General features: G+C 42.4%; 1 protein-coding gene across 2 annotated transcripts in view; it reads left to right on the plus strand.

Annotated features, from left to right (window-relative positions):
• The first annotated feature begins 12302 nt into the window (after positions 1–12302).
• Positions 12303–15875, plus strand: part of LOC115171792 (arf-GAP with dual PH domain-containing protein 1) — a 30967-nt gene continuing 27394 nt past the window's right edge. Inside the window, exon 1 of one of the 2 annotated variants that reach the window (XM_029728938.1) lies at positions 12303–12380. Coding sequence is in view for 1 of the 2 variants with exons in the window: in XM_029728934.1 (XP_029584794.1) it covers positions 12874–12964 (91 nt within the window). In the remaining variant the exon portion in view is untranslated. Of the gene's footprint in view, positions 12381–12526; positions 12965–15875 lie in introns of those variants that run through there. The other variant, XM_029728934.1, reaches the window with a different exon arrangement.

Here is a 15875-nt window from a genome sequence, read left to right on the forward strand (position 1 = left end):
AATATAATTTTATTTTTAAAAATTCAAGGGGCGGTGTGAGGTCCAAAAAGATGGTTTGTTGCCTGAGGGCAACACCATGCCATAGAGGGTTAGCTCTATATAGTTAGAGTCGTAGCTGACTGATGACATGAATAACATACAGCTGGTGGGTTATACACTGTATCGGAAGGATAGAACAGCAGCCTCTGGTAAGACATGGGGTAGCAGTCTATGTATATTTGTAAACAACAGCTGGTGCACGATATCTAAGGAAGTCTTGAGGTTTTGTTCACCTGTGGTAGAGTATCTCAGGATAAGCTGTAGACCACACTATTTACCAAGAGAGCTTTCATCTATATTCTTCGTAGCTGTCTATTAATTTCATCTATATTCTTCGTAGCTGTCTATTAATTGAGGAAAATAAGAACAATCCGAAATTTCTTTTTGACACTGTCGCAAAGTTAACTAAAAAGCAGCATTCGCAAATGGAGGATGGCTTTCACTTCAGCAGTAATACATTTATGAACTTCTTTGAGGAAAAGATCATGATCATTAGAAAGCAAATTACGGACTCCTCTTTAAATCTGGGTATTCCTCCAGGGCTCCATTGTCCTGAGTCTGCACAACTCTGCCAGGACCTAGGATCAAGGGAGATACTAAAGTGTTTTAGTACTATATCTCTTGACATAATGATGAAAATAATCATGGCCTCCAAACCCTCAAGCTGCATACTGGACCCTATTCCAACTAAACTACTGAAAGAGCTGCTTCCTGTGCTTGGCCCTCCTATGTTGAACATAATAAACGGCTCTCTATCCACCGGATGTGTACCAAGCTCACTAAAAGTGGCAGTAATAAAGCCTCTCTTGAAAAAGCCGAATCTTGACCCAGAAATTATAAAAAACTATCGGCCTATATCGAATCTTCCATTCCTCTCAAAAATTTTAGAAAAAGTTGTTGTGCAGCAACTCACTGCCTTCATGAAGACAAACAATGTATACGAAACGCTTCAGTCTGGTTTTAGACCCCATCATAGCACTGAGACTGCACTTGTGAAGGTGGTAAATGACCTTTTAATGACGTCAGACCGAGGCTCTGCATCTGTCCTCATGCTCCTAGATCTTAGTGCCGCTTTTGATACCATCGATCACCACATTCTTTTGGAGAGATTGGAAACCCAAATTGGTCTACATGGACAAGTTCTGGCCTGGTTTAGATCTTATCTGTCGGAAAGATATCAGTTTGTCTCTGTGAATGGTTCGTCCTCTGACAAATCAATTGTAAATTTCGGTGTTCCTCAAGGTTCCGTTCTAGGACCACTATTGTTTTCACTATATATTTTACCTCTTGGGGATGTCATTCGAAAACATAATGTTAAATTTCACTGCTATGCGGACGACACACAGCTGTACATTTCAATGAAACATGGTGAAGCCCCAAAATTGCCCTCGCTAGAAGCCTGTGTTTCAGACATAAGGAAGTGGATGGCTGCAAATTTTCTACTTTTAAACTCGGACAAAACAGAGATGCTTGTCCTAGGTCCCAAGAAACAAAGAGATCTTCTGTTGAATCTGACAATTAATCTGGATGGTTGTACAGTCGTCTCAAATAAAACTGTGAAGGACCTCGGCGTTACTCTGGACCCGGATCTCTCTTTTGAAGAACATATCAAGACTGCTTCAAGGACAGCTTTTTTCCATCTACGTAACATTGCAAAAATCAGAAACTTTCTGTCCAAAAATGACGCAGAAAAATTAATCCATGCTTTTGTTACTTCTAGGCTGGACTACTGCAATGCTCTACTTTCCGGCTACCCGGATAAAGCACTAAACAAACTTCAGTTAGTGCTAAATACGGCTGCTAGAATCCTGACAAGAACCAAAAAATGTGATCATATTACTCCAGTGCTAGCCTCCCTACACTGGCTTCCTGTTAAGGCAAGGGCTGATTTCAAGGTTTTACTGCTAACCTACAAAGCATTACATGGGCTTGCTCCTACCTATCTTTCCGATTTGGTCCTGCCGTACATACCTACACGTACGCTACGGTCACAAGACGCAGGCCTCCTAATTGTCCCTAGAATTTCTAAGCAAACGGCTGGAGGTAGGGCTTTCTCCTATAGAGCTCCATTTTTATGGAATGGTCTGCCTACCCATGTGAGAGACGCAGACTCAGTCTCAACCTTTAAGTCTTTACTGAAGACTTATCTCTTCAGTAGGTCCTATGATTAAGTATAGTCTGGCCCAGGAGTGTGAAGGTGAACGGAAAGGCTGGAGCAACGAACCGCCCTTGCTGTCTCTGCCTTGTCGGTTCCCCTCTTCCCACTGGGATTCTCTGCCTCTAACCCTTTTACAGGGGCTGAGTCACTGACTTACTGGTGTTCTTCCATGCCGTCCATGGGAGGGGTGCGTCACTTGAGTAGGTTGAGCCACTGACGTGGTCTTCCTGTCTGGGTTGGCGCCCCCCCCTTGGGTTGTGCCGTGGCGGAGATCTTTGTGGGCTATACTCGGCCTTGTCTTCGGACGGTAAGTTGGTGGTTGTAGATATCCCTCTAGTGGTGTGGGGGCTGTGCTTTGGCAAAGTGGGTGGGGTTATATCCTGCCTGTTTGGCCCTGTCCGGGAGTATCATCGGATGGGGCCACAGTGTCTTCTGATCCCTCCTGTCTCAGCCTCCAGTATTTATGCTGCAGTAGTTTATGTGTCGGGGGGCTAGGGTCAGTCTGTTACATCTGGAGTATTCTCTTGTCTTATCCAGTGTCCTGTGTGAATGTAAATATGCTCTCTCTAATTCTCTCTTTCTCTCTTTCTTTCTTTCTCTCGGAGGACTTGAGCCCTAGGACCATGCCTCAGGACTACCTGGCATGATGACTCCTTGCTGTCCCCAGTCCACCTGGCCATGCTGCTGCTCCAGTTTCAACTGTTCTGCCTGCGGCTACGGAACCCTGACCTGTTCACCGGACGTGCTTGTTGCACCCTCGACAACTACTATGATTATTATTATTTGACCATGCTGGTCATTTACGAACATTTTAACATCTTTACCATGTTCTGTTATAATATCCACCCGGCACAGCCAGAAGAGGACTGGCCACCCCTCATAGCCTGGTTCCTCTCTAGGTTTCTTCCTAGGTTTTTGGCCTTTCTCAGGAGTTTTTCCTAGGGAGTTTTTCCCAGCCACCGTGCTTCTTTCACATGCATTGCTTGCTGTTTGGGGTTTTAGGCTGGGTTTCTGTACAGCACTTTGAGATTTCAGCTGATGTACGAAGGGCTATATAAATAAATTTGATTTGATTTGATTTATTTACCACCACAAACCGATGCTGTCACCAAGACCGCACTCAATGAGCTGTATACGGCTATAAGCAAACAGGAAACCGCTCATCCAGAGGCAGCGCTCCTAGTGGCCGGGGACTTTAATGCAGGGAAACTTAAATCCATTTTACCTCATTTTTACCAATATGTTAAATGTGCAACCAGGGGAAAAACTCTAGACCACCTTTACTACACACACAGAGACACGTACAAAGCTCTTCCTCGCCCTTCATTTGGCAAATCTGACCATAATTATATCCTCCTGATTCCTGCTTACAAGCAAAAACTAAAGCAGGAACCACCAGTGACTCGGTCAATAAAAAAGTGGTCAGCTGCAGGACTGTTTTGCTAGCACAGACTGGAATATGTTCCGGGATTCTTCCGATGGCATTGAGGAGTACACCACATCAGTCACTGGCTTCATCAATAACTGCATCGATGATGTCCCCCCCCCACAATGACCGTACGTACATACCCCAACCAGGTTAACAGGCAACATCCACACTGAGCTAAAGTGTAGAGTGGCCGCTTTCAAGGAGCAGGACTCTAAACCGGAAGCTTATAAGAAATCCTGCTATGCCCTCCGACGAACCATCAAACAGGCAAAGCGTCAATACAGGACTGAGATCGAATTGTACTACACCGGCTCCAATGCTCGTCAGATGTGGCAGGGCTTGCAAACTATTACAGACTACAAAGGAAAGCACAGCCGCGAGCTGCACAGTGACACCAGCCTACCAGATGAGCGAAACTACTTCTATGTTCGCATAGAGGCAAGTAACACTGAAACATGCATGAGAGCATCAGCTGTTCCGGACGACTGTGTGATCAAGCTCTCCGTAGCCGATGTGAGTAAGACCTTTAAACAGGTCAACATTCACAAGGCCGCTGGGCCAGACGGATTACCAGAACGTGTACTCCGAGCATGTGCTGACCAACTGGCAAGTGTCTTCACTGACACTTTCAACCTTTCCCTGTCTGAGTCTGTAATACCAACATGTTTCAAGCAGACCACCATAGTCCCCGTGCCCAAGAACACTAACGTAACCAGCCTAAATGACTACAGTGCTTTGAAAGGCTGGTCATGGCTGGTCATCAACACCATTATCCCAGAAACCCTGGACACCCTCCAATTTGCATACCGCCCCAGCTGATCCACAGATGATGCAATATATATTTCACTCCACACTGCCCTTTCACACCTGGACAAAAGGAACACCTATGTGAGAATTCTATTCATTGACTACAGCTCAGCGTTCAACACCATAGTGCCTTCAAAGCTCATCACTAAGCTAAGGACCCTGGGACTAAACACCTCCCTCTGCAACTGGATCCTAGACTACCTGACTGGCCGACCCCAGGTGATAAGGGTAGGTAACAACACACCCACCACTCTGATCCTCAACACTGGCCTTTCAGGGGTGCGTGCTCAGTCCGCCAAGTCTAGGTCCAAAAAGCTTCCAGAATTAGACTGCTAGTCTCATCTCACCTACTGGTACAGGGCACATTGTGAATTTGGAGAGATATCAAGTGGGGAAGATACTGCCATCTGGTGGTGTAAAATGAAAACACAGAGCAGTACAGAGCTGATGAGACTGGGTTTATTCTTAAATAAGAACTGAACAAAAGAAAACAGAGCAAATGTAACGAAGCGGGGAGGAACCTACCTGGATTTGTCCAATAAACTAGTTTGCAAAACGTTTTGCAACAGACGAAACGTTTTGCAACAGAATCGGCATAATGATTACATCCCTAATGTCCCTGGTGCAAGGTTTACTCGATGGCTGCTGGTTAATGTTGCCCCCAAAATTGTTTTCATAAACTGCTTGTAATGAATATTTTTATTCACACACGTGGTTAGTCACTTTGACTTTGCAACTTGGCCAGATAGTCTCGACCCTTCCTTCTGTCGTAAATAGCAATATTATTAGTTTACAAACACTCAAGTAATTTAATAAAAATGAAATAATAATTTCAGTGGATTCTGTAAGTCTATATGCCACCCTAGGTTTATTGGCTAGCTAGACACACATGCTGTTATGGAACAGGTTAGGTAGTTTAGCTATTAGTTGCCTGACACTACACTACCACTTCCACAGTCAATTGCCAGGTGGCAGCACCAACTGGTCAGGTCCTGTGCTCTGCCAGGAATCCTTGATTATGCACAGGTGCAGGTGATCAATCAGTGTGTCGGCTCTCAGAGCTGTGAGGCTGCTGGAGATGGAGGTCCATGTGGGCCTTTGGTTTTGGATTGAATGTTTTGGTTTTGGGCCTTTTGTAGTAAAATTTGTTGTATATAGTGGTGTCCACAATTATTGGATCCTTTGATAAAGATGAGCAAAAAAACGGTATAAAAACAAATACAAATACTGAGCTATATTGTACGCTCAACATTTAAAAAAATTAAATTAGATTAACATATTTGCTCAGACAAAGAGATTTTGTTTAACAAGTAATTAAACAAATCTCAAAAGAATAGGAATGATTGGATCCCCTGTTTTCAATACTCCAGCACCCTCCCCATGCTAGGATAACAACATTGAGCCTTTTTCTAGAATGTTTTATGAGATTGAAGAACACATCGGGAGGGATCTTGACCATTCCTCCATACAGAATCCTTCCAGATCCTTGATATCATTTGTCTGTGCTTATGGACTGCACTCTTCAATTCAGACCACAGGTTTTCAATGAGGTTCAAGTCCGGAGACTGAGATGGCTATTGCAAAATGTTGATTTTATGGGCAGTTAACTATTTTGATGTGTGCTTGGGGTTATGCTGGAAGATCCACCTGCGGCCAAGTTTCAGCTTCCTGGCAGAGGCAACCAGGTATTTGTAAATGTCCTGGTACTTGGTAAAGTTCATGACGCCGTTGACCTTAACAAGGGCCCCAGGACCAGTGGAAGCAAAATAGCCCCATAACATCAAAGATCCACCACCATATTTCAAATCAAATCAAAGTTTATTTGACACGTGCGTCGAATACAACAGGTGTAGGTATTAGGTAAAAATAGGTATTAGGTAAACAATAGACAAGTAAAGAAATTAAAAAACAGTAAAATGACAGTGAAAATAACAGTAGCGAGGCTATATACAGTACAGGTGGTACCGGTACAGTGTCAATGTGTGGGGCACCGGTTAGTCGGGCTAATTGAGGTAATATGTACATGAATGTATAGTTAAAGTGACTATGCATAGATGAGAAACAGAGGGTAGCAGCAGCGTAAAAGAGGGGTGGGTGGGGGGGGGGGGGGGGGGGGGGGGGGGGGTGGCAGGACACAATGCAAATAGTCCGGGTAGCCATTTGATTACCTGTTCAGGAGTCTTCTGGCTTGGGGGTAAAAGCTGTTGAGAAGCCTTTTGGTCCTAGACTTGGCACTCCGGTACCACTTGCCATGCGGCAGTAGAGAGAACAGTCTACGACCGGGGTGGCTGGGGTCTTTGACAATTTTTAGGGCCTTCCTCTGACACCACCTGGTGTAGAGGCCCTGGATGGCAGGCAGCTTAGCCCCAGTGATGTACTGGGCCGTACGCACTACCCTCTGTAGTGCCTTGCGGTTGGAGGCCGAGCAGTTGCCGTACCAGGCAGTGATGCAACCAGTCAGGATGCTTTCGATGTTGCAGCTGTAGAACCTTTTGAGGATCTGAGGAACCATGCCAAATCTTTTCAGTTTCCTGAGGGGGAATAGGTTTTGTCATGCCCTCTTCACGACTGTCTTGGTGTGTTTAGACCATTCTAGTTTGTTGGCAATTTGGACACCAAGGAACTTGAAGCTCTCAACCTTCTCCACTACAGCCCCATCGATGAGAATAGGGACGTGCTCAGTCCTTCTTTTCCTGTAGTCCACAATCACCTCCTTTATCTTGATTACGTTGAGGGATAGGTTGCTATTCTGGCACCACCCGGCCAGGTCTCTGACCTCCTCCTTATAGGCTGTCTCGTCGTTGTCGGTGATCAGGCCTACCACTGTTGTGTCGTCTGCAAACTTAATGATGGTGTTGGAGTCGTGCCTGGCCATGTAGTCATGGGTGAACAGGGAGTACAGGAGGGGACTGAGCACACACCCCTGAGGGGCTCCAGTGTTGAGGATCAGCGTGGAAGATGTGTTGCTACCTACCCTCACCACCTGGGGGCGGCCCGTCAGGAAGTACAGGATCCAGTTGCAGAGGGAGGTGTTTAGTCCCAGGATCCTAAGCTTAGTGTTGAGCTTTGAGGGCACTATGGTGTTGAACGCTGAGCTGTAGTCAATGAATAGCATTCTCACATATGTGTTCCTTTTGTCCATGTGGGAAAGGGCAGTGTGGAGTGCCATAGAGATTGCATCATCTGTGGATCTGTTTGAGCGGTATGCAAATTGGTGTGGGTCTAGGGTTTCTGGGATAATGGTATTAATGTGAACTGTTACCAGCCTTCCAAAGCACTTCATGGCTACGGACGTGAGTGTTACGGGTCTGTAGTCATTTAGGCAGGCTACTTTAGTGTTCTTGGGCACAGGGTCTATGGTGGTCTGCTTAAAACATGTTGGTATGACAGACTCAGACAGGGACATTTTGTAAATGTCAGTGAAGACACCTGCCAGTTGGTCAGCACATGCCCGGAGAACACGTCCTGGTAATCCGTCTGGCCCAGCGGCCTTGTGAATGTTGACCTGTTTAAGGTCTTACTCACGTTGGGTATGGAGAGCGTGATCACACAGTCATCCTGAACAGCTGATGCTCTCATGCATGCCTCAGTGTTTCTTGCCTCGAAGCGAGCATAGGGATTTAGCTCATCTGGTAGGCTCATGTCAAAGGGCAGCTCGCGGCTGTGCTTCCCTTTGTAGTCAGTAGGGATGAAGTATTTTCTGCATAGGCGTTGTTCTTTTGAAGGCCAGACCCACTCTTGGTGTGCGTGGCCTGAGAGCCCTAATTTCATGTCATCTGACCATGGCACCACCTGGAGTTTGCTAAAAGGCGTTGGCACATGGATTGGAAACTTTTTATTTTATTACTTGTTAAAATAATCTTTCTCTGAGAAATTGTATTAGTATAAAATAAATCATTGAGATTTTATTGAGCATACAATATAGCTCAGTATTTGTATTATTTTTTTTTACTAATCTTTATCAAGGAATCCCATCATTTTGGACCCCACTGTTCTTTTGTCACCATCAACTGAACACACAATAATCTGCTTTGGCTGGCCGACCAAGGAGACGGAGTTGGACCTGGACCTAGGTAAGGTTGCTGTTTCATGGAGGCACATGCATACAACACGGCCTGCATACTCTGACTTCTCATGTAAATGCACACAATATTAAATCAGGTTACAGACCATTTAGCTTTGCCTAGGATCCATAGGTGGTTTTGTAACACTGTTTGCCGAATGGTAAACTATATTATCGGCCTGCTGCCTACTTATAGTTTTTTCCAACTGCTTACACACGTTTTCAAAACTGTCACTCCTTTTTTCAAAACTCTACACACAATTCCCAAAACTGCACACACAAAATGCAAAATGCCTCACATCTCCTTCAAAATGTAACACTGCATTCAAAATGCCATAAACACATGTCAGAATGAAGCATTTGCGTCAAATGGCAAACACTGCTTTCATAATAGTACATTTTTGGATATACCATGTAAACACTGTTCTAAATCTAAAGCTCTTTGGTCTTTCATAGGCTTATATCTACATTTCAATACAATGTTCTACAGTGAAAGTAATCTGCTGAGAGGGGTAACAAGTACACTGTAAACACCAATGCAATGTAGAAACAGAAAATATTTATTAGGCCAAACATTACTGTTGTATACAGTAGCATACAACAAAACCATAAACATATGTAAACCAAAAGTATATTCTTTAGAATACAGTAAAGAACACAATTGTGTGTGTGGGGTCCCGTGGGGGCAGTCCAGGAATTGGTAGGGGGGGGGGGGGGGGGGGGCCGTCACCAGTGCTAAGCTACGCTTAATCTCTTCTCCGGGCTGGGTCTGGCCACAATACTTCGTCCACATCACAAGATAGGTTTTCTCTTGCCAAACATCGAGGGAAGTATCTCCTAGCATGGCGTATCCAACCTTGGACAGAGGCAACCTCTATGTCCCCACATGCGTCCTCCATTGCCTGGAGAAGCGGCATGCGGGCATAGGGTTGGCGATCATACACTTTCCAGCGCCAGGCTGAGAATAATTCCTCTATGGGATTTAGAAAAGTTGAATATGGGGGTAGGTACAAAACTACAAATTGTGGATGGGTGGCAAACCAGTTTTGGACCAGAACAGCCCGGTGAAAACTAACATTGTCCCATAAAACCACAAATCTAGCAAGCTCCTGATCTGGATCAGGGACAAGCATTGTGTAAATTGCATCCAGAAAAGTGAGCATATGGCCGTTGTTGTACGGACCCAGTGTGGCATTGTGATGGGGGACCCCGTTTTGAGTGATGACAGCACACATAGTTATATTACCCCCACGCTGTCCAGGGACATTGGTAATTGCCCTCTGTCCTATTACATTTCTTCCGTGGTGCCTGGTTTTGGTGAGGTTGAAGCCAACCTTATACACATAAATAAATTCATGGCGAATTACATGGGCATCCAGCTCCAATACTCTGTAACAGACAAGAGGATATACAGATGAGTAAATATGGTATGTCTGAAGTACTGGAAGTAGTGTTGCATACATACCTCTACAAAGTCATGTCGCATATTCTTGACTCTCAGAGTTTCTCTCAAATGGCACCTTGTAAAGTTGTTTCATCGGCACTCGGTGCCGTTGGAGGATGCGTTGTATGGTCGACAGGCTTACAGCATTGATGTTGTTAAATATGGTGTCATTATTCAAGATAAGCTCTCTTATCTCTCAAATCCTAATTGTATTGTTGGCCAAAACCATATTTATAATTGCAGTCTCTTGTACATCTCTAAACAAGCGTCCTCGTCCTCCATGATGTCTTTGCCTTTCCACTCTGTACAGAATTCAAACACAGTATGTGTTCAGCATAGGAACTGTAAACAATGTACAAAAAAAGGTAGTACAGCATGATAACCAACCTCATTCATTCAATGCAGTGCAGTAAATGGATGGCTTAGAGTTACAAATGTTTATGCAATACTATGCAGTCATACGTATTTTACAGTACATTACTGTAATGCTAAAATAGTCATTAGATAGTTGCATACCTGTTCTCATCTCTGAAGGTTTGAATTATGGACACCACTGTAAATCAACTGAAGTTGGGCTGGACTCTCAGTCCAGCGTCTCTCATGGTCAAACCGTGGTTGATCACATGATCAACAAGTGTTGCCCTAATCTCATTAGAGATGGCTCTCCTTCCTTGTCTTCTTTGCCCTCGTCCTCTTCCTCATCTTCCTCTTCCTCCTACTCCTCCAACTCTTCGTCTTTGAATTTGTCCTCGTTGTTGTCCCCTGCCTCTCCCTCCTACTCCTCTTGCTCTCTGTCCATTGTTGGCATCCATTGTTCAAAACAGGTAATCTGACCATTGACCTATTTATAGGCCTATACTACAGTAAAGCAGTGATTGGTTAGTGATCAGTTAAGCAATTAGTGTTTGCACATGTGAGGAGTGTGTGTGTGACCTGGTGAATAAGTGTAGCATTTTGATTGGTTGTGTTTGGAAAAGGAAAGCAAGTCACTTCCTGTTAGATTTTTGTGTTTTAGGTAGAGAATTGTGTGTAGTGTTTTGAAAAAAGTGTTTTATGCAATTGACAACTGAGTCAAAGGCTGAGAAATAGCTTATGGTTTTGGAAATTTGGTGTGTAGTTTTGCACTTTGAGTGTGAGGTTTCAAAAATCGTGTGACATGAAAAGATTTTGTGTGTAAGCAGTTGGAAAAAAACTGTAATTCTTCTGAATGCAACACTCTACATCCAAACGTTAAAGAAAATACAACATTTTTTCCCCATTTTTTCAATTTCCTGGTGACCTATTGCCCCACTTGCAAACAAGGTTTCTACAGTAGTTTCCTAGTTAAATAAAGGTTAAATAAATACAATGATGCACAGTAAAACTCTTGAGGATGACCAGAAAGAGTCATCTTCGTACTGCCATTTTAGTTTTAGGTCTACATTTTTTAAATATTTTTTTATTTATTATTTTTTTATTTATTCTTATTATTCATAATACAAAAATCAACTTACATTGCTACATTGCTACATCAAACAAAAAAGATTCATAAAATAATAAAATAATAAACAATTTAATGCAATTGTATTCACTCTGAAAAAATCGAATTATAATGATGCAGGAAGATATTATTCTTGTTGTTACTTACTAGGGATAATATCTTAACAAGATAATTAAATTCAATCAAAAAAACGTCTAATTTTGGTATAGAATTTTGGAATTTCTGTTTGTGTATAAAGTATTTAGCAACAAGAATAAAAAAATTCACAATCATTTCAATCGTCTTGTTATCATTGCAATAGTAACATACTATATCTTTCATGTCAAAAACATGAGTAGTGTTCATAATGGTAAATAAGTATTTTGCAAGATTTTCCCAAAATTCAGACACAAATTTACATTCAAAGAACAAGTGAGACAGATTCTAACCTTCTTTTTCACAGAAAACGCAGATATCATCAATAGCCACACATTTGGATATCATAGAATTACATGGCTATATCTTATGTAAAATTTTGAAGTGCACTTCCTTAACTTTGTTTGTTATACAATATTTGTAAGGCCTTAACCATGCATTTTTCCAGACAATGTCAGGAATAAGCATGTTCCAGAAAAATGTTCCTCTCGGAAAAGCTTAGGCCTACATAGGTCTACATTCTCTTGAAATGGAGACGTCACTGAAATTGCTGGAGCCGGTGAGTTGTGAAGTGAGCGGGAATAAAACGCAAAATGCAGCTCTACCGCCCTCCAGTCTTCAAGATTATTAATCTGAAGGATAGGCGGATGGAGCAGAGCCATAAATAATGTAGTACACGTGCATTGTGTGATTGATGCTCCACTCACCCCCAAGTGATGTGAATGGGCACCAACTGAATAGTCTTTTTCTACCGAATATACATTTTTGTCAGTTGGTTGCACAAATTCCATTATACTTTTCAGCGGACTAAACATTCCAGAACAGGTAAATGCCCGTTTTTGCCAACATTACATTTCAGCCAGCCTGAGCTACAGAGAATCAATAAAGTTATCGATTAAGATGAAGCAAAACGGAAGGGAAATTATTTGTAATGGGACTGTCTTGGAAAATGTTTTCAAGAACTGAATGTCCGCTTGAGGTCTCACTTTTGAGAGAGAGCGAGCGAGCGAGAAAGAGAGAGAGATAGAGAACACTGATGTGTAGAGAGCAGGAACTGGGAGTAAGAGTAGGGTGGAATTCACACGGAATATTCATCTGTACATTTCGTTGGCTATATGTTTTCATAACAATTATTGCGACGTGGACACTATTTCTCATGTCTCAGATGTGATCGTGTTTTCATCACATCACTGCCCCCGGTGTCCAGTGAGTGACAACTACAGTGGATATTATTTAACTACGCTCGAACAGCCTTCAGCCTTCACTTTCGAGGTTTTGGAGTCGATCAATTAGTTGAATTAGAAAATACATTCTCAACATGGCTACGGATCAAGAAAAGAATAAACAGCTTTTGATAAAGCTGTTGGAGAGACCAGGGAACGGGAGCTGTGTGGATTGCGGAGCCGCAGGTACAGTCTAGGCTACTATGGTCCCATCAATGTCTCAAGTATGTCAGGTCAGGTGGCCCGCGCGATTCTCCAGACGCTACCTTCTCGCATTAGATAATGGATTATTTAATCACAGACCATATACCATCAAGTTGCGGGTAGGTTAATATAGGAATAATCTGTCTTGATGGTGTAAATGTGTTTTGATTTGGGTGATTGGAGACTCTAGTGATCATGTTCACTGCACAGCCTGGTCTCAGAGGATTTCGTATTATTCTGTATGTAAATCCAAGACGCTATCATGCAAGTACAGTAGGCTACTGTAGTGCTCAGATGTTTGCAGTTATCAGAGTTATCAGTGTCTGTTTACACTCTAGTGAAGTCAAACTGGTGTCATTGCATAACAATAGTGAAATCTGGTCAACATTTAAGTGTTTGTATCAGAGAGAGAGAGAGAGAGAGAGAGAGAGAGAGAGCAAGAGACTGGAACCTTGAGAGAGTGACAGGCAGACAGACAGAATAACATAATATTTGGGGATTTAGGCCTAATTCCCTGTGTGAGTTCCCCAGGCTCTCTCTCTCTCTCCCTGGCACACTGCCCATGTGACCAATGCCAGTCTATAGCTTTATCTACCTCAACAGAGTGAGACCTGTATCTAATCATAATGTAGGTTGTAATACAGTCTTCATAAGCTTATTGTGTCTACTGACCAGGAATACGTTACAGACTATTTATGATTTCTAGTGGTCGGCCGATTATGATTTTTCAACGCCGATACCGATTATTGGAGGACCAAAAAAGCCGATACCGATTAATCGGACAATTTTTTTGAACATTTATTTGTAATAATGACAATTACAACAATACTGAATGAACACTTATTTTAACTTAATATAATACATCAATAAAATCAATTTAGCCTCAAATAAATAATGAAACATGTTCAATTTGGTTTAAATAATGCAAAAACAAAGTGTTGGAGAAGAAAGTAAAAGTGCAATATGTGCCATGTAAGAAAGCTAACGTTTAAGTTCCTTGCTCAGAACGTGAGAACATACGAAAGCTGGTGGTTCCTTTTAACATGAATCTTCAATATTCCCAGGTAAGAAGTTTTAGGTTGTAGTTATTATAGGAATTATAGGACTATTTCTCTCTATACAATTTGTATTTGACATACCTTTGACTATTGGCTGTTCTTATAGGCACTTTGGTATTGCCAGTGTAACAGTATAGCTTCCGTCCCTCTCCTCGCTCCTACCTGGGCTCGAACCAGGAACACATCGACAACAGCCACCCTCGAAGCAGCGTTACCCATGCAGAGCAAGGGGAACAACTACTCCAAGTCTCAGAGCTAGTGATGTTTGAAACGCTATTAGCGCGCACCCCGCTAACTAGCTAGTCATTTCACATCGGTTACACCAGCCTAATCTTGGGAGTTGACAGGCTTGAAGTCGTAAACAGCGCAATGCTTGAAGCACAGCGAAGAGCTGCTGGCAAAACGCACAAAAGTGCTGTTTGAATGAATGCTTACGAGCCTGCTGCTGCCTACCACCGCTCAGTCAGACTGCTCTATCAAATCATAGACTTAATTATAACATAATAACACACAGAAATACGAGCCTTTGGTCATTAATATGGTAGAATCTGGAAACTATCATCTCGAAATCAAAACGTTTTTCCTTTCCGTGAAATACGGAACCGTTCCGTATTTTATCTAACGGGTGGCATCCCTAAGTCTAAATATTCCTGTTACATTGTACAACCTTCAATGTTATGTCATAATTACGTAAAATTCTGGCAAATTAGTTCGCAATGAGCCAGGCGGCCCAAACTGTTGCATATACCCTGACTCTGCGTGCAATGAACGCTAGAGATGTGACACAATTTCACCTGGTTAATATTGCCTGCTAACCTGGATTTCTTTTAGCTAAATATGCAGGTTTAAAAATATTTACTTCTGTGTATTGATTTTAAGAAAGGCATTGATGTTTATGGTTAGGTACACGTTGGAGCAACGTGTACCTAAGCGATTATATGCAACGCAGGACAGGCTAGATAAACTAGTAATATCATCAACCATGTGTAGTTAGCTAGTGATTATGATTGATTGATTGTTTTTTATAAGATACATTTAATGCTAGCTAGCAACTTACCTTGGCTTCTTACTGCATTCGCGTAACAGGCAGGCTCCTCGTGGAGTGCAATGTAAAGCAGGTGGTTAGAGCATTGGACTAGTTAACCGTAAGGTTGCAAGATTGAATCCCCGAGCTGACAAGGTAAAAATCTATCGTTCTGCCCCTGAACAAGGCAGTTAACCCACCGTTCCTAGGCCATCATTGAAAATAAGAATGTGTTCTTAACTGACTTGCCTAGTTAAATAAAGGTGTAAAAAAAAAATATATATATATATATATAAATAAATAAAACATTTTAAATCGGCCAAATCGGTGTCCAAAAATACCGATTTCCGATTGTTATGAAAACTTGAAATCAGCCCTAATTAATCGACCATTCCGATTAATCGGTCGACCTCTAGCTATGACTCATTCAAGTGGATGTTTTTTCCGGGGTAGTAATTCATATGTGCAATGAAAAGCAACTGCATGGATTTTGAAAAGACTTAAGAGGGTCCAGTCAACATAAAATCTACTGTATTCCATCATTAAATAATTTAACTATCCTTATGGATCATTTAGATTCCTCAGGAAGTCTGTCTGCCTCCTTCTTCTGTATCAAGTGTTTCTTGGAAGAATGTAAGAGGATCTGCAATGTGTTTTGTTTGAGATGGCTGCCGCGCTTCTAGTCCCACAAGCATTTCATTACACTAGCAATAACATCTGCTAACCATGTGTATGTGACCAATAAAATTTGATTTGATAACATGGTGACAAAATAAGACATCAGCAAATTTGGAATATAGCTTCCCGTTCT

This window comes from Salmo trutta, chromosome 32, assembly GCF_901001165.1.
Source record: "Salmo trutta chromosome 32, fSalTru1.1, whole genome shotgun sequence".
Taxonomy (NCBI): domain Eukaryota; kingdom Metazoa; phylum Chordata; class Actinopteri; order Salmoniformes; family Salmonidae; genus Salmo; species Salmo trutta.